Source organism: Tenrec ecaudatus, chromosome 16 (genome assembly GCF_050624435.1).
Source record: "Tenrec ecaudatus isolate mTenEca1 chromosome 16, mTenEca1.hap1, whole genome shotgun sequence".
Taxonomy (NCBI): Eukaryota; Metazoa; Chordata; class Mammalia; order Afrosoricida; family Tenrecidae; genus Tenrec; species Tenrec ecaudatus.
The window spans coordinates 81,579,783-81,604,754 of record NC_134545.1 but is presented as its reverse complement, the minus strand read 5'-3'; the positions used below and the strand labels follow the sequence as shown (position 1 = coordinate 81,604,754).

Genomic DNA, 24,972 nt, shown 5'->3' with positions numbered 1-24,972 from the left:
GGCTCAGTTTCCGTCTATAGAAGGCCTGTTAGGTTGGTTCATTGCAAGGAGCAGATCTGATTGCTGAAGAAGGCGTCTGTGCTTGGCATGACCACCGTCTGGGGAGGGCCACACTGTGGCTAACCGGACTGTCTTGGCCCTGCCGTGCAGGTGGGGGCTTCTCAGAGAGTGGCCTGGCGTCTGTAGGAAGCTGAGGGCTGACTTCCCTACAGGCATCTTTCGAAGATTTTTCTTTTGCAAAAAAAAAAAAAACAACCAAAAAAGCCCAGTTGAAGTGGCCCCTTCTGCCACAGAGGTCTGAGTACTGCCAGTTTCCCATGGGGGGTTGTAGGTTACGGAGAGGACAAGGGGCCATTTCTGCATGGCGGGGAAAATGAAGAAGGAGTTCGGCGTTGGGGCCCCAGGTCTCAGTGCACTAACTTATCCCCAACACTTACTGTGGGTGATTGTTTTATTGTTATTATTACTTGAATGGAAGGGTTCTACATTTCAGACCCTAAACCCTGCATTCAGCCGTTCCTGTCAGTCATCAACACTCACACCCCGTAGTCTACTCCTCCCTCCCCCTGATTTCTCTTCTCCGTCCATCCTACTTCCCACCCAAGTCAACACCGACAGCCCTCCAGTCTTGTTGCCCCATCCACCCTCCCCGCTCCTCCCTTCTCGGGAGTCTCCAAAGTCTCTTCCCTTTGGTCTGTGTGCCGTGTTAGTGTTTTCCTTACAAGGACTCCCACAATCCTTGCCCTCCTGTGACTGACTCACTTCCCTCAGCATGATGAGCTCCAGGCCACGAGGTGCCTCGTGGTTGGCTGGTGCTCGGTGCTGTCCAGTCCGTTCCGACTCGTAACGACCTGGTGTACCACTGCCGCTCCTGCGCCACTGTCCTGGCAGTGTCCTTAGGTCTGTCGTTTGGACCGGCGGCGCTCCATGGCCTCATCCTATTTCGGGGATGCATAGTATTCTACTGTGAGTTTGCACTGAAGTTGTTTTATCCATCCTTCTACCGATGGGCTATTGTGAACAGGCTCCAGATGAAGTCATCAATGAACATGGCGGAGCATGTATGTCTCTTCGTGTTCTGTCTCTTACTTCTGCAGTGCATACACCCGGCATTTCTGTTCCCAGTTGTTGGAGGCATGCCTGTGTTGCCTTCTGCAATGGTGGTCCATCTCTTCGGACCCACCAGCAGTGTGGGAGGCTCCAATCTCTCCACACCCTCTCCAGCACTTGTTTTTACGCTGGGTTTTTGTTTTGTTTTGTTGGTCAAACACGCTTCTTTACCTCTCTGAGCTCCCATTTCCTGCATCCGTGAAGTGAGGCTGAAAATAATTCCCGGCCTCTTCATGGAATGACATGACTGTGCACACAGATCCTCGCTCAGAGCATGTCTACTCTGTAGTCCCTGCCCTCATCCTCCTCCTCCTATTAATAGTGGTCGATGCTGTAGCACCAGAACTCTCTGCGCTGCTTTTGTGGTGACGCTGTGTGGAAGGCAGAGCCACAGCTTCCCAAAGATGCTCCATTCCTTAAAAGTGGGAGGGGCAGAAGACACAGAATCAGAAGGAGACAGAGTGGGCAAGAATCTACTGGCTGTGACCGGCCTTTGAAGATGGAGACGGGGGGCATGAGCCAAGGACTGGGAGCAGCCCCCAGAAGCTGGGAAAGGCCAGAGAGCAGATTCTCCCAAAGAGCCTCCGAAAGGAACATAGCCTTGATTTTAGTCCAGCAAGCCCTGTTTTGGAGTTGGAAACTAGAACTATGAGATAACACATCTGTGTTGCTTTTCAGTCACCCAGCCTGTGGTAGTTGGTGACAGCAGCGACAAGCATCATGTCCTTGGAGGCTCGCTGGAGACCAGGATATAAACTTCAGCTCCCGAAGGAAGTCTCATTTCGAAAGCAGCCCCACAGCCTGAGAGCAGCAGGGCAGGCTGGAGGAGGAAGGAGAACAAGAGGCGTGGGAGTAAGGCTCTGACTCCGCCCTTCATGACTTGTTTAGGGCAGGACAGACAGAGGGTGTCAGTCCAGGTAGACTAGAGAAACAAATTCATCTATACTCATGTGTGTAAGAAAGAGCTTTACATACAAGAGCAATTGAATATTGAGAAAACATCCCAGTCCAGTCGAGATCAAGTCCCTGAGTCCATTATTAGCCCATGTGTCTGATACCAATGTATAAATTCCTCTAGAGACTCACGCAATACATGCAATGATACTGAATGCAGGAAGATGACAGGCTAGTGGGTGGGAAGTCTTGTAGATCCGGTGGTGGTGGAACCATGTCAAGGCTGACAGGAGTCTCCATGTGTCTTATCCACAGAAATGTCTCGCAGGGAGTGAGCATGTGTCCCACCTCCAGCTACCTATTTATCTCCTTATTTCCTCCAAATGAGGTCATCAAACTGCGAGCTGATTGGCAGACTAAACTCCACCCCTTCACTCTGAAGTCTCAAATTGACAGCTTATGTAACTCCTACAGAGGGACACCTTGGTCCCCACTGCCCATTCTCTTGGCTCTCCCTCCTGTGAGGCAGGTGGTACTCAGGCCAACAGAGAGGCTTCCCAATCCTCCTGGCCCTGCCTCAGTCTTAGGGGAGTTGTGGGCCTGACTGGAGGCTTGGCAAGAGTCAGTCCAGGAGGGCAGGTAGAGGCCTCCTGGATCCCTCCGTGGCTCTTCTTGAGTGTTTATGGTCTGATCACAGGGGTTCCGAAGTTACCTCCATAAGGTAAAGGTAAACAGTTGACGGTCTCCAATTCCAAGTCCCCTCTTCAATTTAGGGGGCCCCAGGCCCCGCCCCCACCAGCATATTCCCAGAGTTGGACTCAAGGGTTGTGTGAGTGCTAGCTGACAGTGACCGACTGCTTCTCCCTGCCAGACCTCACGCTGCCACCACTTTGTCCCTGTCATGGCCTCTGTTCTTCTTCACTGTGTGTGTTCTTGGTTCGTGGTCTTGCCATTGGAGAGCCTTGGTCTGTTTGGATTTAAATTTTTTTTTAATTAAAGCTTTATAGAGTTGGGTAGTGGGTTTGATTCAGTGCAAGAAGCGGCTCCAACCGTTTTCAATGATGTAAAAGCTGCAGGGGTAGCAAGTGAAGGTGACTGAGAGAAAGGGCTCGTGGTGAGGGGGAGCTGGCTCACGCACTTCAAAAGGAGGGCAAGCAGCACACAGCCTTGAAGGACCTCTGCAACCCAGGGATTTCCTGAATTCGCAGACTTGTCCCACCGTCGCTGTTATCTACTTCTCAGACCTTTTCCTTACTCCAGAAAGAAATCCCAGACCTATCCGTAGTTACCCCACGCACTCCGAATCCCCTGACAGATTTCCATCTACTGTCTAACGAGGTATTTCATATCCACAGCATCAGATAATCTCTGTCCATCTGTATCCGGCTCCTTTCCCTTCGCCCAGTGCTTTCCAGGTATCTCCGTGCTGGAGCAAGTACTAGCAGGTCATTCCTTGATATGATGGAAAAGGAAACATATTCTGCTGTGTGGGCAGGCTGCGTTTTGTACACGAGGCCCTTTATCAGTTGGTGGACCTTGGTGTGTGGCTCTTGAAGCCCGATCTGGACAGCCCCTCTGAAAGGAGGGAGCCCCAGGGGGCAGGGGGGATGGGCCTCCTCCGGGGTGGTTCCCATAAAGGACTCACTCAGGGGTCTTGGGTCTCGTGTCCAGTAGAGCCTGCGTGTCACCTCTTTAGGATGTCAGCGAGCCTTGTCGCTGGACTCCAGAAGTCTGTCTTGGGAAGAGTGTGGGGGTACTCTGTGGCCAGTCGTACCATTCTGGGCAGGCAGGAGCTCGGCTGGGGCATCCGAGACTGGCCAGCAGGGTGCCGGCCACAGTCCAACAACCCGCCCTTTGCAGAAACCTCCTGGCCAACCCTTTCAACTGTAACTGCCAGATGGCTTGGCTCGGGGACTGGCTGCGGAAGAGGAAGATTGTGACCGGGAACCCTCGATGCCAGCACCCAGACTTCCTGCGGCAGATCCCCCTGCAGGACGTGGCCTTCCCAGACTTCAGGTGTGAGGAAGGTAACTTGGGGGCCTCTCTGGCGGCCACCACGGGGTCAACCGGGTGGGGCTCGTCAGGGGGCAGGATGGGCAGTGCCCTTGATGGCAGCTGAGTGGAGAGGCCTGCAGGGGTGGGCGAGACCACCCCTTTTCCTTCCGGGTCACCCCTGCCTGGAGGCACCTTCTTGTGGTGATTGGAACAATCACGTCCTGTCATTTCGAAGTGGCAGAGGTGTGACTAAGAGACAGGCTCTGGCATCGCCCATTTCCCCATCCCTCCAGTAACCACCAGCCGACAGTGTCTACCCCGAGGACCTCACTTCCGGTCTAGGTCACGGTGGGGGGGGGGGAATGGGGAGGGTTTCATTTCTTTAGTCGTTCAAAACCTGCCTTAGGGGCTGCTGGGCGCCCCGATCTAGATGCTCCACCGACAGCCGAAGAAGGTGGAAAACCCCAAAGTCCCGGTCCCCGGGGTGCTTGCATTCCAGGGGGTGGTTTGGCGCTCTTCTAATGCTTTGTTAGCGAGGTTACGTCAGACAGGTGGGCCCCAATGGCAGGCTGCCCTCCTTCCCCTTCCCTGCGTGCCTCCTCCCTGAGAAACCCCCCAGTCTGCTTTCACCTGGAAACAAGTCCTGGGGGCCCTGGCCCTGATCACAGGTGAAGGCAGCAGAGGGGAAGCGGGGATGGGGTGCAGGGACGGGGTACCCGGTGGCCGAGGTGGGGTCAGAGAGGGCCTGCTGCTCTGACAGCCCAGGGCGGGGCCCCTGGTTGCCGGAAAGCCTGTGTGTGTCCCCCAGCCCCCCACTGATGCCCAGCTTCCTGCCTTCCTCCCTAGGCCAAGAGGAGACAGGCTGCCTGCCCCGCCCCCAGTGCCCCCAGGAGTGCACCTGCCTGGACACCGTGGTGCGCTGCAGTAACAAGCACCTCCGGGCCCTCCCCAAGGGCGTCCCCAAGAATGTCACCGAGCTGTGAGTAGCCACAGAGATCTCCCCTGGCATGAGAGAGGGAGGGCACTGCCTCGGGAGGCAGGCCTGGCAACAGCACAAGGTAGTGAGTCCCCAGGAGCAACAAGTAGCTGAGCAGGAGCTGGGGGCTAAGGCTTTGCAGAAAACCCTGGTTCCAAGAAGGCTTCTCCCTGAGTCTCCTCTGCAGGGACACTGGAAGGCCCCAGCAACCCACAGCCAAGGCTCACCCTTTTAAATTAAGCTCTGCCTTGGCTATTAACCAATAGGTTGGTAGTTCGAATCCACCCATAGGCACCACTGCAAAAAGACCCGGGGATGTGCTCCCGTAAAGATTTAAAATGACAGCCAAGCTTATAGGACAGGGGGGAACTGCCCCTGTGAGTTTCCGAGATGGTCACTCTTTCTGGGAGTAGAAAGCCTCCTCTCTCTCCCACGGAGTGGCTGGTGGTTTCAAACTACTGACCTTGTGGTGAGCAGGCCACCTCTTAAACACTGCATCACCAGACCTCCTCCCATAAAGATTACAGTCAAGAAAGCCTTCGGGGGGCAGGTCTCCCCGCCACGTGGGGGCTGGAGAGGAAGTCGACCGCCCGCCCAGCAGCAGAAAGCCAGATAGAGCGTGGGAAGTACGAAAGACATGCACCTCAACGAAGATAACAAATCACCGCTGCCTTTAGAGTTAGCCTCATCGCCTGAACAGCAATGCTCCCCCCACCCCACCCCACCCCACCCCACCCCACCCCAGCAGGAAAGCTCTCCTGGTCCCCTGTTGTCCATCAACGTGCATCGTCCGTAATCCATTCAGTTGTTTCCCATTTTCCACTACTGTCAGTCACCCGTGACGTGGGCGGAGCGGAATAGCAGGTCAGAGAGCATGAATGGCTAGCGCTTTCTAGGTCACACCCTCTGCCCTCCCCATCCCCCACCCCCCACCCCCACCCAGTGTGTGATCAGGTCCCTCTGGCCACCTCCTGTCAGTGCTGAGTGTTGTGCTGTGGAAGTCATGACCGCTTCGATAACCAGGCTCGTGGGGAGTGTGGCTGTCGATTGATATGCCCGAGTGGGGCGCCGGCCCCTGAACCCTCTGCGTACCTCTCCAGCTGAGTGCCTCCTTCCAGTGGGGAGCACAGAAAGTTCTGTTTGTAGGCCTTTGGTGACTGAATGAGGAGGCCTGGTCCTCACAAGCATGTGCACACTGGCCCCTCCTCCTGCCGTGGCATCAGCTTTGCCCAAGGCCACCATGGGAACACCGGCACAAAGCACTGTCAGCCCCCAACAGCGCCCGCTGTTGTGGCCCCTGCGTCCCTCCAACTCACCCACAGCCTTCCTCTTTTTTGCTGACTCTTTCAGCGAGCGTGACTTCCTTCTCCAGGGGATTGGTCTCTCTTAGGTACTGGTCCCGAGTACGTGAGACAGGAAGCCTCGCGGCCCATCTTTCCAAGGTGCTTTCTGACTGCTTCCTCCAGCACAGAGCTGTCTGTTCCTTGCCGTCCACGGGTCTCTCAGCATTCTGCAAACCCCGTGTGGCCTTGTTTCCACTTTGGCAGGGCCAGAGCGCCCACCCCCTGCCACCAAGTCGACTCCAACTCTCAGTGCCATAGCCTCCTCTCTTGCGACTGAGGAGTGACTGGGGGTTCGAACCACCAAGCTTGCAATTAGCAGCCCAATGCCTCGTCCACAGGGCCGCCAGAGCTTCTCTGGGCCTGGGCAGCCCTGGGTATGTGGGCGTGGAAGGGACAGAGGAAATCACTTGATTTCCCCAGGGCTTGGTCTCCTCAGCGGTCCATTGAGGCTGCCCTGGGCGGTTGACAAGGCTCTCAGAGGATCACATGAGACCGGGGCAGGAGGGGTTGGGGGGCAGAGAAGCTTACTTTGGATTGCAAAGCAGTGGGTAAAAAGCCTGGTGGTGCTTGTCCCCATTTTGCTGGGGAGAGGGGTGGAAGTGAGTTGCTTGGCGGGAGGGAGGGAGGAGCTGGATCCTGGTTCAGCTCCTGGCACTTGGGTCACAGCTTAGCAACCTCCAGTCATGAGACAAGGATAGCTGGTGGGGTGGGGTCAGCGCATCAGGAATACCGAGCATTGGGGGCATTGCGGTGGGCTAGGCTTGAAGGGAGATGAGTTGGGTGGCAATGTGCATGGTGGGCTCCAGGGGAGGCCCAGGTGGGGGGCCTGAGAAGGCCGCTCGCTGCAGGAGACTGTATGGTGGGGTGGGGGTGTGGGGGTCGACAGTGCGCACCTGGGTGATGTGAGAGGTACCTGTGGGAGGAAGACACCAGGCCTGGGACTGACTGCCGAGGCGCTTTGAATCTGATGGCTGGGAAAGCACTGTGGTACTGACGGCATCAGGGGAGCTGGTTTGGGGTGAAAACAGAACTCAGTCTCATCTGGGGCTCCCCTGGACAGGCCTCACCCCCAGCCCGACAGGTGGGAGGGAACCTTGTAGACGATCAGCCTTCAGGTGGTCCTAAGAAGTGTGACTGGCAGATTGGTGGATTTGGAGCTAGAGGGGCAGACAGAGAGAGGGGTGGGGGGCAGGCAGGGCAGGGCCAGACATCGCCCATGGAAGGCGGGAAGGAAGTCAAGAAGGACCGAGTGGCTCAGTGACTTTTACCAAGTTCTTTGAGCAGCACCAACCCAAGATCTAGCTGTTTCCTCTTCTGATAAGTGATTCTGGGCAGTTTGTGTGGGGAGGGGGCTGAGGGAGAAGACCCTGACTGCAGGGGAAGGGTCTCCTGGCACACGGGCACTGCCCCGGGTGAAGAGGGGTGTGCTAACCCCGTTCTGTTCTCTTTTGCAGCTATTTGGACGGGAACCAGTTCACACTGGTTCCGGGGCAGCTGTCCACCTTCAAGTACCTACAGCTTGTGTGAGTACCCGGCCCGCCTGTGGGCCCAGGGCATGCCTTAGGGGATACGAGGGCCACTGGCTTCTAACTAAGCACCGCTCCAGACCCACTTGCAGGGCAGTGCCTTCCTGCCTCTGGGGACATGTGTGCACAGAATTGTTTTGCCACCTAGTGGCCATCCTTGCGAATGGCACTGTTCTCGTCTCCTGTGTGCTTCCCTGGTACCATCTCCCCAAGCTCCCTGGAGGTTGATCCTCATTGTTAAGGATGGTCATCCTTGCAAAGCAGGCGCCAGGACAAAAAGGGTAGGGTTGTGGGTGGGAAACGTTTCTCATCCCAACTTGGCACCCAGCCCAAACGTGAACTGTGGCGCCTACAACTGTACCTTGAGTTTGGTGGCCCATGGGAGCTGGGGAGGGGTAGAAGCAATGCCTGAGGGAGGCAGGATCGAGGTTGTCTGTTTTCCCGAAGGGTGACGCCTTTGTCTTTTTCAGGGACCTGAGTAACAACAAGATCAGCTCCTTAAGCAATTCCTCCTTCACCAACATGAGCCAGCTGACCACCCTGTAAGTCCCCGCATGGGGGCGGGGGGACGTGGGGGGCAGTAGGGAGGTGGCCCGTGGTCAACAAGCTGCACACATTGGAAGTGGTAAGTGCTGCTGTGTGTGGCCCCCGCCGGTCCCGTGGACACGGTGCGCCAAAGCCTGCACGCCTCCGCGTCTTTCTGGACGCATTTCCAACTGCGAAGAGGGCAGTACATGCAGAGCAACTGTGGGCCAGGAGTAAAACACCACAGGGTAACCCAGGATCACAAAGCTCACACTAGCACCCTGTCTACAGAAGCCAGAGAACTGCCGGCCTCCCCGGTGTCTCCCTGTGCCCCACCCCAAGCTTCTCACTGTCCCCAGAGGGCCCCCATTCTGCCTTTGGGTGATCAGCTCCATGATTTTCCTTACAGCGTTGCTCCCGACCTAGGCATTTCTAAACAATGTAGTTTGGTTATACCTTCTAGAAATTGAGTCATGCCACATACTCATGTTTGTCTTCTTTTGCTTCCCGCGTCATCTGTGAGACTCATGCTGCCTTGAGCAGCTGTGGTCTGTGCCGGTCAGTGACTACATGGGACTCCCTTGTAGGGAGAGCCCTCCTTTCCTGAGCCTTCCGACTGTTGACGGCTCTTTGAACTGTCTCCAGTTGAACTTGATCAGCAGGGGTTCTCTGAACATGTCTGCGTCCATTCTCCTAAGCCAGTTGAAGGCTGGTGTTCATGACAGTCTCAGCAAGCGGTCATAAGGTATTACCCATATTAACTTATACATTTTCCTGATGCTTATCAATGTATCTCATTCACCTTCCCAGCATCCCCTGGAACAGATCATGGGCCAAGAAGTTCTAGGACTTTCCATGTGGCTAAGCAGTGTGACCCAGAAAGGAAAAGATTCCTGCCCCAGCCAGGCCCCCGGAGCAGAGTGTAGGCCCAAGACCGCGAGATGCTCACTCCACTGATCTATACTAGTCAACGGGTTCACTTTCCAAAGTCTCGCTGGCAGTCTGCAAGCTTGGTTGCTTATCCCTGATGAAACCTGGCTTTGAAAGGATGCCTGGGGTCCCAATGAAACTATGTGTGAAGTCTCTCTGGTCTAAAGTCGTGTTTCTCTGAGAAAGGTGGGGTGGTCACCCCCACTCAAGACACTTGGTGATCTTAAAGCATTGGGGGTTGTTACAACTTAGGGGGGCAGGGGCAGTATACTGGCATCTAGCAGGTCGATGCCAGAGACGCCGTACGGAGAACATCCCACCGTGGCCAGGACATCCCCCCACCCCCAACAAAAAGGCTATCCAGTCTCAAAGGTCTCAGGAGAGGTAAAACAGACAGTCAGTGAGCTGCACACACTTAGAGGGTACGCCTTGGTACGTCCTGGCATATGTGCACACCCTGGAGCCATCCCCTCCATCAAGGGCTTCCTGTGCCCCTTGGCAATCCTCCCTCCCACCCCTCCCCACCCCTCCCCACCCCACCTCCAAGCAGCCGCCAATCCACGTCTGCCCCTGTAGATGAGTTGGCATTTTCTAGGCGCTTACGGTCATGGGATCCTATGGGGTGCGCGCCTCCCCTCGGCCTCCTTCCTGCGGCAGCATTGTTTCTGGGTTCATCCATGCCGGTGGTGCGAGCCCGTGCTTTATGCCTTGGCATAGCCGAGTCGGATTCTGGGCGATGACTTGACCACAGCCTGTGCACCCCTTCTTGTGCGGATGGATGTTGGACTGTCTCCAGTCTGGCTTGCTGCCGGCATCGTTTCTTGCCACTGGCCACCCTTGATGCAGTTTGGGGTGTTTTAGGAGCATGGTTTAGCCTGGACCCTGGGAACCGAGAAGCCCAATTAAAGTCTCAGCTTAGCGTCTCATTAACTGTGACCCCCGAGGACAGCTCTCTCAACTCACAGATGCTCAGTTCCTCATCCAGAAGATGGGGATCAGGGTGGGGGAGCTTCCTCACCATTGCACTTCCCTAAGGGTGACATGGGCGCCTAGGGCCGACCTCCCTCCTGTTTGGAAATGATGGATGGGGAGTGAGCTCCCCCAATGGCCTCTGGCTGACTTCAGAGGGGATCCTGCCAGTACTCCTGGATGCTGCCCCTTCCCTGAGGGCCAGGCATGGGGCTAAGGGCTGGATTGTCCCGTGCAGGCCCCAGAAGAACCCTATATAATTGACATTGTTCCTATCACGGCTTCCAGATGGAGGAACTGACTGGCAAGAAGAGGGCATGGCTGGATGGGCGGTTGGCTTCCAGCCTGCATGGAACCCACAGCTCTGCCCCTTCTCAGAGAGCAGGAGGAGGCTGCTGAGCAAAGGAGGAGCAGCAGGAGGAGGCTGCTGTCTGCATCTCGGGACTGGGTGTTGTGCTGCCCACCTGCAGAGCGCCAGGGCAGTGACTCCTGTCCTTTCCTCCCCTCCTACAGGATCCTCAGCTACAACGCCCTCCAGTGCATCCCGCCCCTGGCTTTCCAAGGGCTCCGCTCCCTGCGCCTGCTGTAAGTACCCCCAGAGCGCCATTCCTCAGGGAAATCTGCCCCACAGAGGGCCTGCCTCCTGTCTGGAGGGCAGAAACCTCCGCATTCCTGCGACTCCATCATGGCCCAGGCGGTGCCCAGAGCGGGGAGACCTGGACTCTCTCATGAGAACCCCTCAGGAGCTGAGTAATGGATGGAGAAGTGTTTAAGAAGGAGGGGTGGCTGTCTCCCCCCGTTGTATTTGCAGGGAAGGCGGGGAACATCCACGATAAGCTAACTCCTCATTTTGAGACACTGTTCACATTGACAATGTTTGCTTGCAAGAAATTTGTGAACCTTTTTTTCCCCCCTAAGAGCCCCCATCACAAGGGGTTGCCTGTGACCAGAGCCTTCTGTTATGTCTGTGGTGAAGGTCCTGAGGGATTCGTGCATGAATCCTTTTTCAGTCCCAAACCAGACAAGGTGACATTCTTTCAGCTTCACCCGACGGCTGGTGGCACTAACCGCCTTAGCAGAAAGGTTGGAGGAGGAACGAAGGGACGTGCGCTCCGTCTTGCTGTAAAGAGAGTGCTGGAAATATCCATGGTTGTAAACCCAGAGTCCTTTCTCCCTCAGGGCTGAGGGCAGGCTGGTCTGCCTGGGTTGTGGCGGCTTTCTTCTTCCCTCCTCTGTGGCTAGAAGGATGGGGACTCTAAGTGGGGCCCTCTCCCCTGTCATTGCCTGAGCGATTGGAAGGACTAGCCCCCTCTCAGCAGTGGACTGAGCATTCCCTACATCCATTTTTTTCTTGCATCTCCGACTCTGAAATGATTCCCCCAATGGCCTCTTCTCTGCTCAGGTCCCTCCACGGCAACGATGTCGCCACCCTGCCAGAGGGCATCTTTGCCGATGTGACCTCCCTGTCTCACCTGTAAGTACCTTTGGCTGAATTCTATGAGTGTCTTTGGATTTAGACGGAACTTGAATCCCGGAGGAGACCCCCTCCTCCCGAGACGGTCAGAGCTTGTTGCTTTTCTCCCGCATCGATGCCTGTGAGCTTCCTTGGTGCGCCCTCATGGGGCCTCCCCTCTCCGGGAGTGGCCCGTGAGCTCGCGCAATGGCATGTGGGCATGTTTCTTTCCAAGCAGTGAAAGCGGTGACAACTGGTTTTTGGGCACTAAGCACTGCACCTACATGAACGAATCCAATCCTTAGAACAATTGGGTACCATGGGTATGGTTATCCTCATTCTACACCAGAGGAGGCAGGCCCCAGAAGTTTGAGAAGGTGACAGAGCCTTCTGACTCTAAAGCCCCGGCTCCTACATCCAACTTCATTGACCACCACCCCAAGCCTGGTCTGGACTGACTCCGTGGGAACAGCATAGCAATTGATTAGTGATGTCTGTCATGGGACTGGGAGTGGGAGAGGGTTCTATTCTAAGGGGTCAGATTCATAATTTCCATTTTATAGTCTCAGGTTCTGAAAAGTTAAATAGCTTCCCCAGGTCCTCCCAAAAGGTCCATAGTCTGAAACCACCAGCTGCTCTGTGGGAGCGGGCTTTCTACTCCCATAAATAGTAACCATCTCAGAAACTCACAGGGGTGGGTCTATCCAGCCCTAAGGGTGGCTAGAAGTTGGCATGGACTTGGTGGCAGTGAGTTCCGTCTGGTTTGGGAGGTCATGAAGGTAAAGAAATAATAGAGAGAAGGTTGAACTTAGGTCTCTCTGATCCTAAAACTCCTCATTTGGCCTTTACTCTTTGGTCTCTAGCAGCATGTCCTGAGTTGCCTGCCACAGGTAGTCAGGTGCTAAAGTAGTTTCTCACACAAGGATTCTGCCCTCTGTGGCCATCTGGGGTATTCCAAGGAACATTCAAAGGACGGGGCAGCTCAGAAGAGGTGCCAGAGCAAGGCCATTGAGGAAGCCTAGGGAGTTTGCCATTTGAAGAAGGTGGAGAAGGCCGTTGGAGGCAGAGGGAACAGCATGTGCTGAAGACCACTCTGCTGTCTGCTGCGGGGCATAGGGTGTGGGGTTGGATGACGAGTGTGGCCCGGCAAACAGTGAGTCTGGGGAGGCACGTGAGGGTTTGGTTGAGGAAGGGCGTGGTGTGCCTTGTTCAGAAGGCTTTTGGACTCTGTAGGTGGAAGGGGAGGCCAGGAGAATTAAGTTTTAGAGAATTCCTAGAAAGCTGGAGGCTGAGTGGGAGGGAGGAGGCGAGAATCCACCCGGCTGGAACCAGTGACTCTGGACCAAGGCCAAGCGGGGACTGAGTTGCTTCCCGCTCCTCGCTCTGTTCACAGGGATGTCTCCATGGGTGCTTGGCCACTGGGGCTGTGGGTTTAAAGTACGTGAGCAGCCGTCCTGAGGAATTCTGAGGACCGAGGTGGCAGTGGCTTTTCTCCTGAGAGCAGGTGCCCAAGGCTCTGCTGGGTGTCGGGATGGTGGCTGCTCTGGGATCAGTTCGCCCCCTTTGACTCCTCCTGGATCCGGGGCTGAGCCCCACGACATGAGAGCAGGCGTGTCTTTCCAGGGACTGAGCCCCTGCTTCTCTTCTCGGTGCCTGCCGTTCAAACGTGCAGCCGGCTACTGTCTGCTTGTTTGTTTGCCTTTAGTCAGCTTCCCTTATTTTTATGACAGTTTTTAGCGTGAAGCAGGCAAAGTTTTACATGTTGGATAGTCAAGTTTATATGCAACAGTTCATAAACTACTAATCAACATCCCCCACCCTTCACCCACTCCTTGATTTCCCTTCTCCCAATCTCTTCTCCCACTTCACCCAAGTGAATGCCTGTCCACAGTCTAGCCCACGGGTCAGTACAACTTTGGCTCCAGAGCCATAGGCGGCTCTTTTGTAGGCAGCTCTTTCCGTATGTGCATGTGGCTCTGGAGTAAAACTGAAACATTCTAAAGGATATCAGTTAGATAACGGCGATTGCGTCAGTTGTAAAAATATACTTAGGGCTCGCAAGTGACCTTCACATTGTAGCGAGGGACAGGGTTGGCGCTTCATTCTCAAACGTTTGCCGACCTCTGGGCTAGCCCATTCTCTTCCCTTGTCATTGCCCCACCCCACCCCCTGTTGACACTCCCCAAAGTCTATTCCTTTGGGGATAACAGCCTTTATCTTGTCTCTGCCCCCACCCCTGTATAGTAGTAGTGCCAGACTTGTCCTTTTGTGATTGGCTGCTTGCCTGCTCTTCCTCCATTCCCATAAGAACAGAGTAATATTTAATATTTCCACGTGAAGCCTATTCATTGTTTGTAAAGTGCCCCCTGGTTCCGAGAACTGAATAGTGTTTTACTCCCCTTTGCTTTTTGATAAGCCTTTATACATTCTTAGGTCAGGAGGCCTGGTGGTTACACATTGGGCCCTAACTGCAAGATCAGCAGTTCAAAACTACCAGCTGCTCCATGGGAGAAAGATGAGGCTTTCCATGCCCGTGAAGAGAGAGGCAAATCCTCCCTGCCCTGTATGGTCGCGATGAGTCAGAACTGACTTGCTGACAGGGAGGTGGAGAGGCTTGTTACATTGTGAGCTAGTCTCCAGCTCAAAATAGAGAGCCGACCCACCCCAGCTCCACCAACGGGAAGTGCACGAATCGCATATATCTTGTACAAACACAAAGCTGAAAGCATCACATTTTGAGCTGTTGCCTGTCTAGAAATTCAGACTTTCTTTAGGAGAATGGTGACTTCCAGCCAGAAGCCAGATCCAAATAAAAGGAAATAAAGTACAATAAGTAACGATCAGTTTGGCTGTGATCGCAGAACAGGGCACGAACATTACTCACAGGGTGGTGTGTTAGTCTGGGTGGGCTTGAGAAACAAATTCATAGACACTCATATGTGTATAAGAAAGAGCTTTATATACAAGAGCAATTATATATTGAGAAAACATCCCAGCCCGGTCCAGACCAAGTCCTGCAGTCCGGTATTAGCCCATATGCTTGATACTCGTCCAGAAATACCTCTTCAGACTCACGCAGCACATGCAGTGATGCCAAATGCAGGGAGACCACAGGCCGGTAGGTGCAAAGCCTTGTGGATGCAGCGGCCGTGAAGGCTTCTCAATGCTGGTGCCGGTCTCCGTGTGGCTCCTCCAGTTCTCCAAGTGTCTCAACAGGAGGAAAGGGAAGGCAGAGAGAGTGTGTGTCCCGCCTCCAGGGAGGAAGACCAGAGTTCCCAGAATCTCAGGAGAAGGCCATGCCCACACAGAGGCACCACTGGCTATGACCTGATTGACAGGCTAGACTCCACCCCTTCACTCACGTTGACAGGAGACGAAGTATAACTGCCAAAGGTGTGTTTATTAATTGCACCTATGTCTGATTTCTCAACCAAGGAGCACTTGCTTGAAGGAATCTTTCCTTGTCTGGCAGCAGCTTTGTGAATAAGCTCTGCCTCTTAAACCAGGGCTTGAAATGGGCATTAGCCTTGAAAGCGTATCCGTATTCGGGTGCCTGCAGGTATGTGTGTGATATTGCTGGCATACATGTGCATGACCCACAAGTCTCGGAGCACCTGTAGCTGCCCCAGAGAATTTCCTGAGCATTCCACCGGGTCAGGGACTGGCAAAAAATGGCACGCCTCAAAGTGCACTGCCCCCCGTCCATGCCGACTCATGGCGACCCTGCAGGATGGAGCAGAACTGTCCTCCGACTTTCCAAGGCTGTGGCTTAGTGGTGATGTGTTGGGCTGCAATCCAAAAGGTCAGTAGTTTGAAACCTCCAGCTGCTCCTCGGGGGAAAACAGAGCTTTCTGCTCCCATAAACAGTTAGTCTTAGACACTTGCAGGGGCAGTTCCTCCTGGTCCCATAGGGTCGCTGTGAGTCGGCATGGGCTCGATGGCAGGGATTGCATCTTGACGAGAACAGGAAGCCTCATCTTTCTCTCAAGGAGTGGATTTGAACTGCTGACCTTGCACTTAGTAGCCCAACCCATAAGCCCCTACGCCTCCAGAGCTATAGTCTACATGCAGTCTGAGAGGAGGACAGGCCCCTGCCTTCGAATGGGCCAAGAATTCCTGTCTGGTGCTCCCAGTTCCTGAGGGTGCTGGTGTTCCTAAGCCGCCCTCTGTCCTGTCCCTAAGGTGATTCTGGCTCCCTTGCTCCCTGGCAGTGTGGTCACGGTGTGTGTGTGTGTGTGTGTGTGTGTGTGTGTGTGTGTGTGTGTGTCATATCGTGAGCCCCGCTACACTGAATGCCCAGGAGCTCCAGACCAGGAATCCGGCATCGGGGCTGCAGGTCCTAGTTCTGCCCTCAACTTGCAGAGGGGTCTCAGACAACTCATTCCTGTCCTTAGTCCTCTGTCCTTGCCTGTACAGAGGCGAGTTCTCCAGGCTCCTAAGGGCCTGACACACAATGATAATTGTGTGATCATTGCTGCCCGGTACCCGGGGTGTTTCTCTGCGGCTGTGTTCTTTGCAGTTGGTTCCTTCCTCATCCTCTGAGTCTCTGTCCATCCCCCCGTCCGTCCGTCCGTCCAGCCATGCATTCTGACTGGGCATCTGCTCCATGCAGACGCTGCATGAGGGGCGATTCGCTGCTGCAGTTCTTTGCGATGATCTGGCTCTGGGGGCCTATCATCTGCTGCTGGCTGCATCTCCAGACTCATCGGGACCTAGGGGTTTTAATCGACTATGGAATAACTGAGCAAATAATGGCCCGTCCTTAGAATGTGATGGCATGTTGTTGATCATGAAGACACATCCATTTCTTACATGGTGCAAAGCAGACGAAAGACCCCGGTATGATTCGTTCGATGATGTATGCAGAGTGAAAGAGAACGAGCTAGAATCCTGTGAGGCACCTCTGTGCCTTCAGCTTCTACTGTCCTGTGCTTTTACGCGGCGGCTTGCCCTTACCATGTCCTAAGCAGGCTTTCGCTTGGCAGCTACTGACGGGCTGCCTGCTAGTGTCAGGCACAGCTTCTTGGTGCCTGCCCTCGAACAGCTTCGGTACAGTAGAAAGTTCTCTGTGTTCTGACTACATGACAATAAGTCCCCGAGTAGCACATGAGGACAAGTCACCCCAACGCCAGAGTCACTGCCTTTGAGTCAATTCCGAGTCGTGCGCCCCCTACGGGACAGAGTAGAACTGCCCCTGCGGGTTTCGGAAACGGAACATCTCTATGGGAGTAGAAAACCGGTGGAGCTCCTGGTGGTTTCGAACTGCTGATCTTGCACTTAATACGGTGACCAGACATCCTGCTTTTGGCAGGACGGTCCTGATTTTTAACAATATTTCCTGGGTCCTACGGCATTTTTTAAAAGTCCCGGTGTTTGGAAAGAATGCACGACAAGCTAGGGTAGACGGTTTTCAGCTGCCATGTGGCTATTTCGCCAGGATAAGAGTTTTATCAATGGTGTCCCGCTGGTGTCCCACTTTACCAATGTTAAAATTTGGTCACCTTAACTTAGTAGGCCAACACGGCACCCATGTGTGCCACCAGAACCCCTCCAGACAGCTCATCTTCGCCCTTCACTGTCAGGGAAATTTGCCCTCACTCTGAAATGACTGAGCCAACCCCTACTCCCAGCAAGCCTTCATCACAACCATCCTCATTTTCTCTAACTAAAGCCCTGAGGGAAATCCCGTTTCAGGCGTGAAGGGGGTCTGAGGGCCACAGTCTCAGGGCTCCCTCCCACCATTTTTCTGCCACTCTATCCAGGACCTTCTATGGTGAACCCTTTCAGAGCCGCCAGTCGTGGTCATCGGGCACCATCTAGTTCTTCTGGTCTCAGGGTCGTGGAAGTTGATGTGCATGTGGTCCATGGGTCCTTTGGACTAATTGTTTCTATGCGTCTTAAATACCCCCCCCCCAGCCCCGCACTGCTCTTTGGACAAGGAAAGACCAGTAGCTGCACCTTAGAAGGCTTCTCACAAGCTTTTAAGCCCCCAGTCACTCCTCACCACAGTAGGACGTGGGACATTGTCTTAGTGAATGCTTTGCTGACTGTCACTGGTGTCCTTGGAGATGGTGGCCATGAGCTCCCAAGATCAACATCGACTGTCTCAACTAGTTTCAAGTGGTACCAAAGGTCAACACCATCCTGAGGCTGGGTGTGGGTCTCAACCCACAGTCCTTGGGTAATCAATGAGCAGGATTAGTGTCCATCAGATCTTGAACATCTCCTTCCCTTGAGCATTACCACTCCTGCCCATGTGACATTGAGCAACGTGTGTGTGTGTGAGAGAGAGAGAGAGAGAGAGAGACTGCCTCCTTTCAGTAGGCTGGGACTCTCCACCCTCCCCATGCATCCACAGTAGTGCCCTGTGGGCTAACACGGCCTCCAGGTGAACGTGAACTAGTAGTATAGTGGAGAGGGTAAGAGGGCACTTAGGCCAAAAGCGGGGGGGGGGGGACAAAGTCCGATTACAGCTTGAGATATTGGGTTCAGATGTGCTGTAATGTACAATCTAGACAGAAACAATGAACTCACATCAGCCAAGCCAGAATTGTTAACCAGCTTTATATGTGACTCTGGCCCTGCACTGTTTATTGTCGTGCATGGGAGAGGGAGATTTGCATTTGAGGTGGGACTTTGTAGGGGCTTATGGGAGCAGGGAGGGCCTTGTGAAGACCCCCGAGACACCCAAGGCCCCACATTTGTGGAAGCCTCACATGTCGTGCTCTTGGTCTTTCCAGTAAGTGAACCCCAAGACCCAAAGGAGCCCCTCATCATCAGCCTTCTCTCCTAGACCATGCTCCTGCAGGGCGCGATTAAAAAGATCGGAAAGTCGGTATTTGTCTTTTATGACATAATTACAGTACACTGCCCTTTCTATTTTATTGCATAACCTTATGGTTTTTTACTTTCATTGACGTAATTCACTTATCATATCAAGCAGTGCTTCCAATTCATCAAAAAGAGTTATGTGATTGTTGCCACAATTTGGGGACATTTTCCCCATCCTTGCCTCCATGGTCGTTACCGTTTCCTGTCCTCCCCACCCCCCCTGTGGTCCACCCCCATCCCCCCAGGATCCATTCATCTAGTTGCTGGCTCCATAGGCTTCCCTACATTGCATGTTGCACGTGAAGAGGGTGATCTGGTCATGTAAAACGTTTCCATTATACCAGAAAACGATACGGTGCTGTCAGTTTGAAAGGCCATTGTGTTTTAAACACAATCACACTGCAATAAATAAATCCAGACTCCCGACCTTCCTCAGTCTCTGAGAGCCCTGGGACTAGTTGGTGGGACGTCGCCTCTGTCTGTCGGCAAGAAAGGACAGAAAGAAAGACATTCGTGTCAAGGTTAAACCTCCTTACCGAGCCTCACTATCCCCTCAGGCCCCTCTTAGATTCGATGGGCTCATCTCCCATCCCCCCTAGATCATAGGCTCCTTCTCAAATCACAGAGACCTCCCTCCCCCCCCAGAGGGAGCTCAAGGTCACCGGGCAGTCAGCAGCTGTGTTAGGGGCCAGAGCCCAAGTCTCTGTATGTGACAGACCTGGTCAGCTCTGCCATTCTCTGCCATTCTGGGGACTTAGTGTTCAGAGTCACCACCCCTTCTGTTAGACTGTGTGCAGACGTCTCAGGGAGAGCCACGCCTCCCTCTGTGCACCCAGGAACAGGTGGGCAAGGGAACTTGTGGGCTGTTTCATAAATAGGGCTATGCGCATTAATAGGATGTAAAGCTTCACATCATTACATATAGCTCTATGGGTACAGATGCATGCGTGTCCGCAATGCATGTGTACACATCACATGTATACATACCCATCTCTCTGGCTATATCTATATAGCCTTACATTTCCAAATTAACGTTGATAGAGACTGTCAGGCACTAGGCACCGGTGTTCGCGTTTATGAATCCAAGCATGCTAGCCCTTTTCCCCCCGGATCCACGTCTTGCTGGATCCACGTCTCGCACGGTGGTTTCGGGGAGCAGATGGTGCGCTGGCCCACCAGCTCAGGAACCCAGTGGGAGAGGGAGGGACACGCCGTGTTGGCTGGTGTAGACGTGAGGGATCGCACACCTCCTTAGGGTGCTGGCAAGGACGAGCCACTGCCGCCTTCTTTGGCCCGAGGGGATAGTGAAACTCAGCGAGGACACGGGCGACATTCCGTGGCATTTAGTGCATTCACAATGTCTTGCGGGTGGGGCTGCTGCTCGGCCTGCTGTTTGAAAGGAGTTTGTGTACCTTGAGAACGCACCCGGTTAATTTCGTGGTCACGTAAAATGAAGGAAAAAAACACGAGCACGCGGGCCTTAGGGCCCTGCAGCTCCGGGTCTGGGTCCAAGGGCAGCCCTTCAGCCACCCACCGCGTGACCCCAGGCAAATGGCTCCCGGGTCTCTGCGGTGTGGAGGAAAGCAAACAGAGAGGGGATGAGCTGTGTTGACTGGTGAGAGCAGCCGGCTCATCACAGCTGCAAATGTCTGTTCTCTTCTCCCGGCACTCCGGCTCTGGAGACACTGCCTTCAGGGGCTCTGGCCAAAGGCAAAACACACTGCCCTCCAGTCGATACCCCCTCACCTGACCCCATAGGGCAGGGTTGAACAGCTTCTGTGCGTCTCTGAGACTGTCACTCTTTCTGGGAGTAGAAAACCCCAGCTCGCTCGCTCTCTCTCTCTCTCTCTCTCTCTCTCTCTCTCTCTCTCTCTCTCTCTCTCTCTCGTAGCGGCTGGTAGTTTTGAACTGCTGGCCTTGCGGTTAGCAGCCCCCATGTGTAAGCTCGGCAGCACAGGTTCATCTCTCACATGCCCTCTGACTTGGTGTGGTGGGAGCGTTGCTAAGCCTCGGCCTCCTCACCAAGACAATGAGGATGGTCAGGGTGATGGGAAGGACTCGATCAGGAACCCGGTGGCACCGTGGTTAAGTGCTCACCTGCTAACCGATACCTCCAGGGCCCCACGGGAGACAAGACCTGGCAATCTGCTCCCACAAAGATCCAACCAGGACGACACTGAAACGAAAACTCAGGGCTGAGGGGTCAATCCCCACTCGTAGCTGCCCCGTGGGACAGAGGTGAACTGCCTGCCCGGCACTTGTCAATTCTTATCGGAGGGCCTGGTGATGCCATGGCTATGTGTTGGCAATGCTAGGCACAAGGTCAGCAGTTTGAAACCGCCAGCCTCTCCAGGGGAGGGAGGTGAGGCTTTCCAGCCCCGTGAGAAGTGACAGTCTCAGAAACGCGCAGGGACACTTCTACCTGGTCCTGTGGGACCGCCATGAGTTGGTATCGACTCAATGGCAGTGAGCTCGGTTTTTTATTTTTAATAGTAAAACTTTATGGAAACAGACTGCTGTGTCTGACACGCTCTCAGTGGGCAGCTGCGTGCTTGGCCACTGCCCCAGTAAGCATCCCCAAAAAGATGACTGCTCAGCAAGGCCATAGGGACAGTTCTACCCTGTCTTAGAGGGTCACTGTGAATCGGACTCATCCGTACCACACACGTAGTAGCCACAAGGACTCAGTAAGACCACGCGTGTGACCTTGAGAAGGTGCTGATGTGAATGCACTGGATCAGGCGGGCGCAGTCCTCCCCCCCCCCAGATACACACACACACACACACGCAGCCCCTCCCCATGACTGGGCCTCCATTCACGCTGGAGAGACAGTAGGCTCGCCTTCCACAGAGCCAGCCTCTGGCCATTCTCAGAGGTCTGGGCTGGCTGGGCAGGTAGAAAGCAGGGCACCCCGCGGGCAGCATAGTGAGTGCTCATGAGCCAAGAGCTTTCAGGATGGCCTCCAGGCCCTGGCACCTTCGGTGCCCAGCAGGGAAGGCGCCTGCTGAAGGTGCAGTGCCTGCTGTCCTCTGATCTCTGTCCCAGGGCCATTGGAGCCAACCCCCTATACTGTGACTGCCACCTCCGCTGGCTGTCTGGCTGGGTGAAGACGGGCTACAAGGAACCAGGCATTGCCCGCTGTGCTGGGCCCCCAGACATGGAGGGCAAACTGCTCCTCACCACGCCAGCTAAGAAGTTTGAATGCCAAGGTGAGTGGTGTGCGGGGGAGGCACTGGGAATACTGGGCTACATCTCCATTCCTGTGGCTTGGGCCACCCCCAAGCCGGGGGGCAGGGGGCCTGCTAGGCCTTCCTGTGTCCCTGAGGGTAAGCGAAGGGCAGGAAGGCAGCACCAGCCAGCCACGCGCAGGTCCTCAGGCTTGCACCCTTCCCGAAAGCTGGGTAAGCCCCACAGAAACAACAGCCTGCCTCTCAGCCCTGCCCTGGGGAGGAACCGTGCAATGAACTGAGAGCCACTCCGGCCCCTCCCTGGTGGAGCCGCCCGCTCCTGTCCTGGCGTTTGCAGACACACCTGTCTGGGTGTGATGGAGCCTCCTCGTCTGGAGCATCTGCAGATATTCGTTTAGGGATGGGCTGAAGGGTGCACTGCTAGCCCAGGAGGCCCGGCCTCGCAGAACAGGACAGCCCAGGGCCTATCCTGTGTGCAGGGGGCAACTCGGAGGCCAGTGGCCATGACCCTGGCCCTCTACAAGCATCTAGCCTGCTGTCAGGAATGAAGCTGGCAGCCACAGGTTAATGAGGAGACCCGGCCACCCCACCTCCCATGCCAGATGCTGTCAACAGGGGCAACAGCTCTGACGGGCCGTCTGTGGCGTGGCTGTTTGTAGCTGGCCAATCTATGTTTAAACATTTGCTCACTGTTTACTTAATGGGGGTGGGGTTGGTGCTGGTGAGAATAGAGGTGGCTTTTTTTTAACTTGTAATTGATTTATAATACACACCCAGAAAGTACATAGATCCTGAGTGAGTGGGTTTGCAGAACTTTTACAAACGGAGTTCACCCACGTAACCAGCACCCGGATCACGCACGAAGCAGCACCCCACATGCACCTGATGGGGCCTCGTGCCGGGAGTGGCGCTTCTCACTGTCCACCTTCCGGGCCCTCAGCAGACCAGTCCTGGGTGGCGCAAGCAGCCCATGCCCAGCTGGCAGCCAAAAGGTGGGGTTTTGAACTGACCTCGTGGCTCCCGGGAAGCAGAGGCCTGGGGGTCTACTTCTGTAAAGACCTGTAGCCCAGAGACCCGGGTCCCTCCCTCCCCCCAGCTGAGCTTCCGTTAACACTCAGGTCGCCCTGGGTCAGAATCAACACCACAAGGCAACCGGCACCCACAGGAATCTCAGAAGGTTGCAGTGTGGGAGGACTGGCCTGGTTTTCCTGTGCCTCCTCCTGAGGGTTTGCCCGCGGCTCCACGTCCCGGGAGGTGCACTTGTGGGGCCTGGAAGTCTGGAGAAGGAGGCAAGGCCTTCCTTACTGCTTCCTTCTTGGAGAGAGATGGCGGGGAACCGCCACCCCCACCGCAACCCCAGCACGGAGCCTGCTGTGCAGCGGGAACCAACAGCTCAGGCAGCCCCTGCACACCGCCCTGGCTCTGCAGCTGCCAAAGAGGGCCCATCACCCTGCAGACGGTGGCACTTGGAGGCAGGGCCAGCAGGATGCCTGCCCAGCATCTGGAGCCCCACCCACGCTGTGTGCAAGAACTGGCTTTGCTCCTGGGCCCCACAGCTCTGAGAGGCAGGAGCTGTCCTCTGGCCCATTTACAGAGAAGGGTCTGGAAACAACGGGAGCGGGCATGAGCAGAGTCTGGGGGAACTACAGGGAAGGGTGCAGATCTTGACAGAAAGGACTGCCCACCTGCCCTAACAGTGCAGGCCTGCTCTGCCCAGTGCTGCCGCCCTGCCCCGCCCGCCCCCAACATACCGGCAGGCTCCCCCAAAGACAAGCCCTTTCTTCTCCACCGCATCAAAGATTCTGCTTTTGAGTCAGGCTGGCATCAGCCTCTCTCCCTTGCCCACAGCAGCTCTGGCCAGAATGGAGGCTCTCTTCAAATGTCTCCTTCCTGACAGCGCGGGAGGACGCAGCCAGGAAAGCCAGCACGGACTTCCCTGTGCTTACTTACTGGACTCTGGTGAACAGGGTCAGATCGGGTCGGTCAGTCAGCACAAGAAAGGCTGTACTTCCCTTGCTCACTGGGTCCTCTGCCCCCGCCCGCACTCATGCCCTCACCCTTGCTACAGGTCCCCCAGCTCTGGCCATCCAGGCCAAGTGTGACCCCTGCCTGTCCAGCCCTTGCCAGAACCAAGGCACCTGCCACAATGACCCCCTGGAGGGGTACAGATGTACCTGTCCCCTTGGTTACAAGGTGAGTGGAGGGGCCTCCCGGGTGTGCTGTGGGGCAGGCAGGGGTGGAGTGGGTCTGTCCTGCCTGCCCTGTCCCCAGTGCCCAGAGCTGCGGGAGTGAATCAGGGACCTCGCGTAGGGATGAGTGAAGGGATGGCTGTTCCCTGGGACCCTGGGCTGGTGTCTCTGTCTCTGCCAGCTCCCTTAATTCTGGGTTCCCACCACTGACTCTGCCCTCCAGGGCCAAGACTGCGAGGTGTCCCCTGACGGCTGCGCCAGTGGCCCCTGTGAGAACCGTGGAACCTGCCTGCCACGGGAGGGGGAGGACTCCGGCTTTACGTGAGTTCCCAGGCGGGCCAGACACCTACTGGCCAAGGGGCTGGTGGGTGGGGTCCTGCAGGCAAACCTCTGTGTCCTGTGCCTCTGACTGAGCTGTTCTGCTCTGTGGAGTGGGTGAGTCCCAGGCAGGGGGGCCCTCCCTGCCCACCAAACACCCCTTCAGGTGCCAGCGGAAGGTGGCACAGCAGCCTGAGTCAGTCGGATTTGGAGCCTTCTCTGTGGACTCCTGGTCCCCTCTCCCTGCCCTCCCCCCTAGGCACCAGGGACCCCTCCCATGGCCCTGTGAACCCATCTGGGTGGCCACAGGGAAATGCTGTGGCAGAGCCAAGGGGGTCTCCAGGAGCCCCCTCAAAGCCAACAGCTGTGCTTAGGAAGCCAGCACTGCCCAGCAGAGTCCGCGAGAAGCAACCCCCCCCCCAGGCCCTGAGACCTAGTGTGACCTGCCCCCTGCAGTGTGAGCCCCCAGAGCTGGGGGCCAGGTCCTGATCACTCATCCAATGAGTCACCCTGGTCACTGGAGCCAAGGGACCACGGAGCTAAACCTGGTCTGCCCCTCCTGTGCTCCCTTAAGATGCTCCCCGCCGCCCACGGAGCCCCAGCCAAAGCTGTCCCAGCTGGGCCATACCTTGTAGCTGACAGATTGCTGCCAGCAGGGAGGGAGCAAATTGGTCCTTCAGAAAATGATGTTGAATCTCCTGGCAGAAACGGCCAAAGCCGGTCT

General features: G+C 55.4%; 1 protein-coding gene across 1 annotated transcript in view; it reads left to right on the top strand.

Moving 5' to 3' along the window:
• The window catches only part of SLIT1 (slit guidance ligand 1), a 200,359-nt gene that overhangs the window by 163,244 nt on the left and 12,143 nt on the right, over positions 1-24,972 (top strand). Inside the window, exons 20-28 of the mRNA XM_075533452.1 lie at positions 3,865-4,031; positions 4,846-4,978; positions 7,773-7,841; positions 8,315-8,386; positions 10,782-10,853; positions 11,671-11,742; positions 21,599-21,762; positions 23,810-23,934; positions 24,154-24,251. Coding sequence (XP_075389567.1) covers positions 3,865-4,031; positions 4,846-4,978; positions 7,773-7,841; positions 8,315-8,386; positions 10,782-10,853; positions 11,671-11,742; positions 21,599-21,762; positions 23,810-23,934; positions 24,154-24,251 — 972 coding nt within the window. The remainder of the gene's footprint in view (positions 1-3,864; positions 4,032-4,845; positions 4,979-7,772; positions 7,842-8,314; positions 8,387-10,781; positions 10,854-11,670; positions 11,743-21,598; positions 21,763-23,809; positions 23,935-24,153; positions 24,252-24,972) is intronic.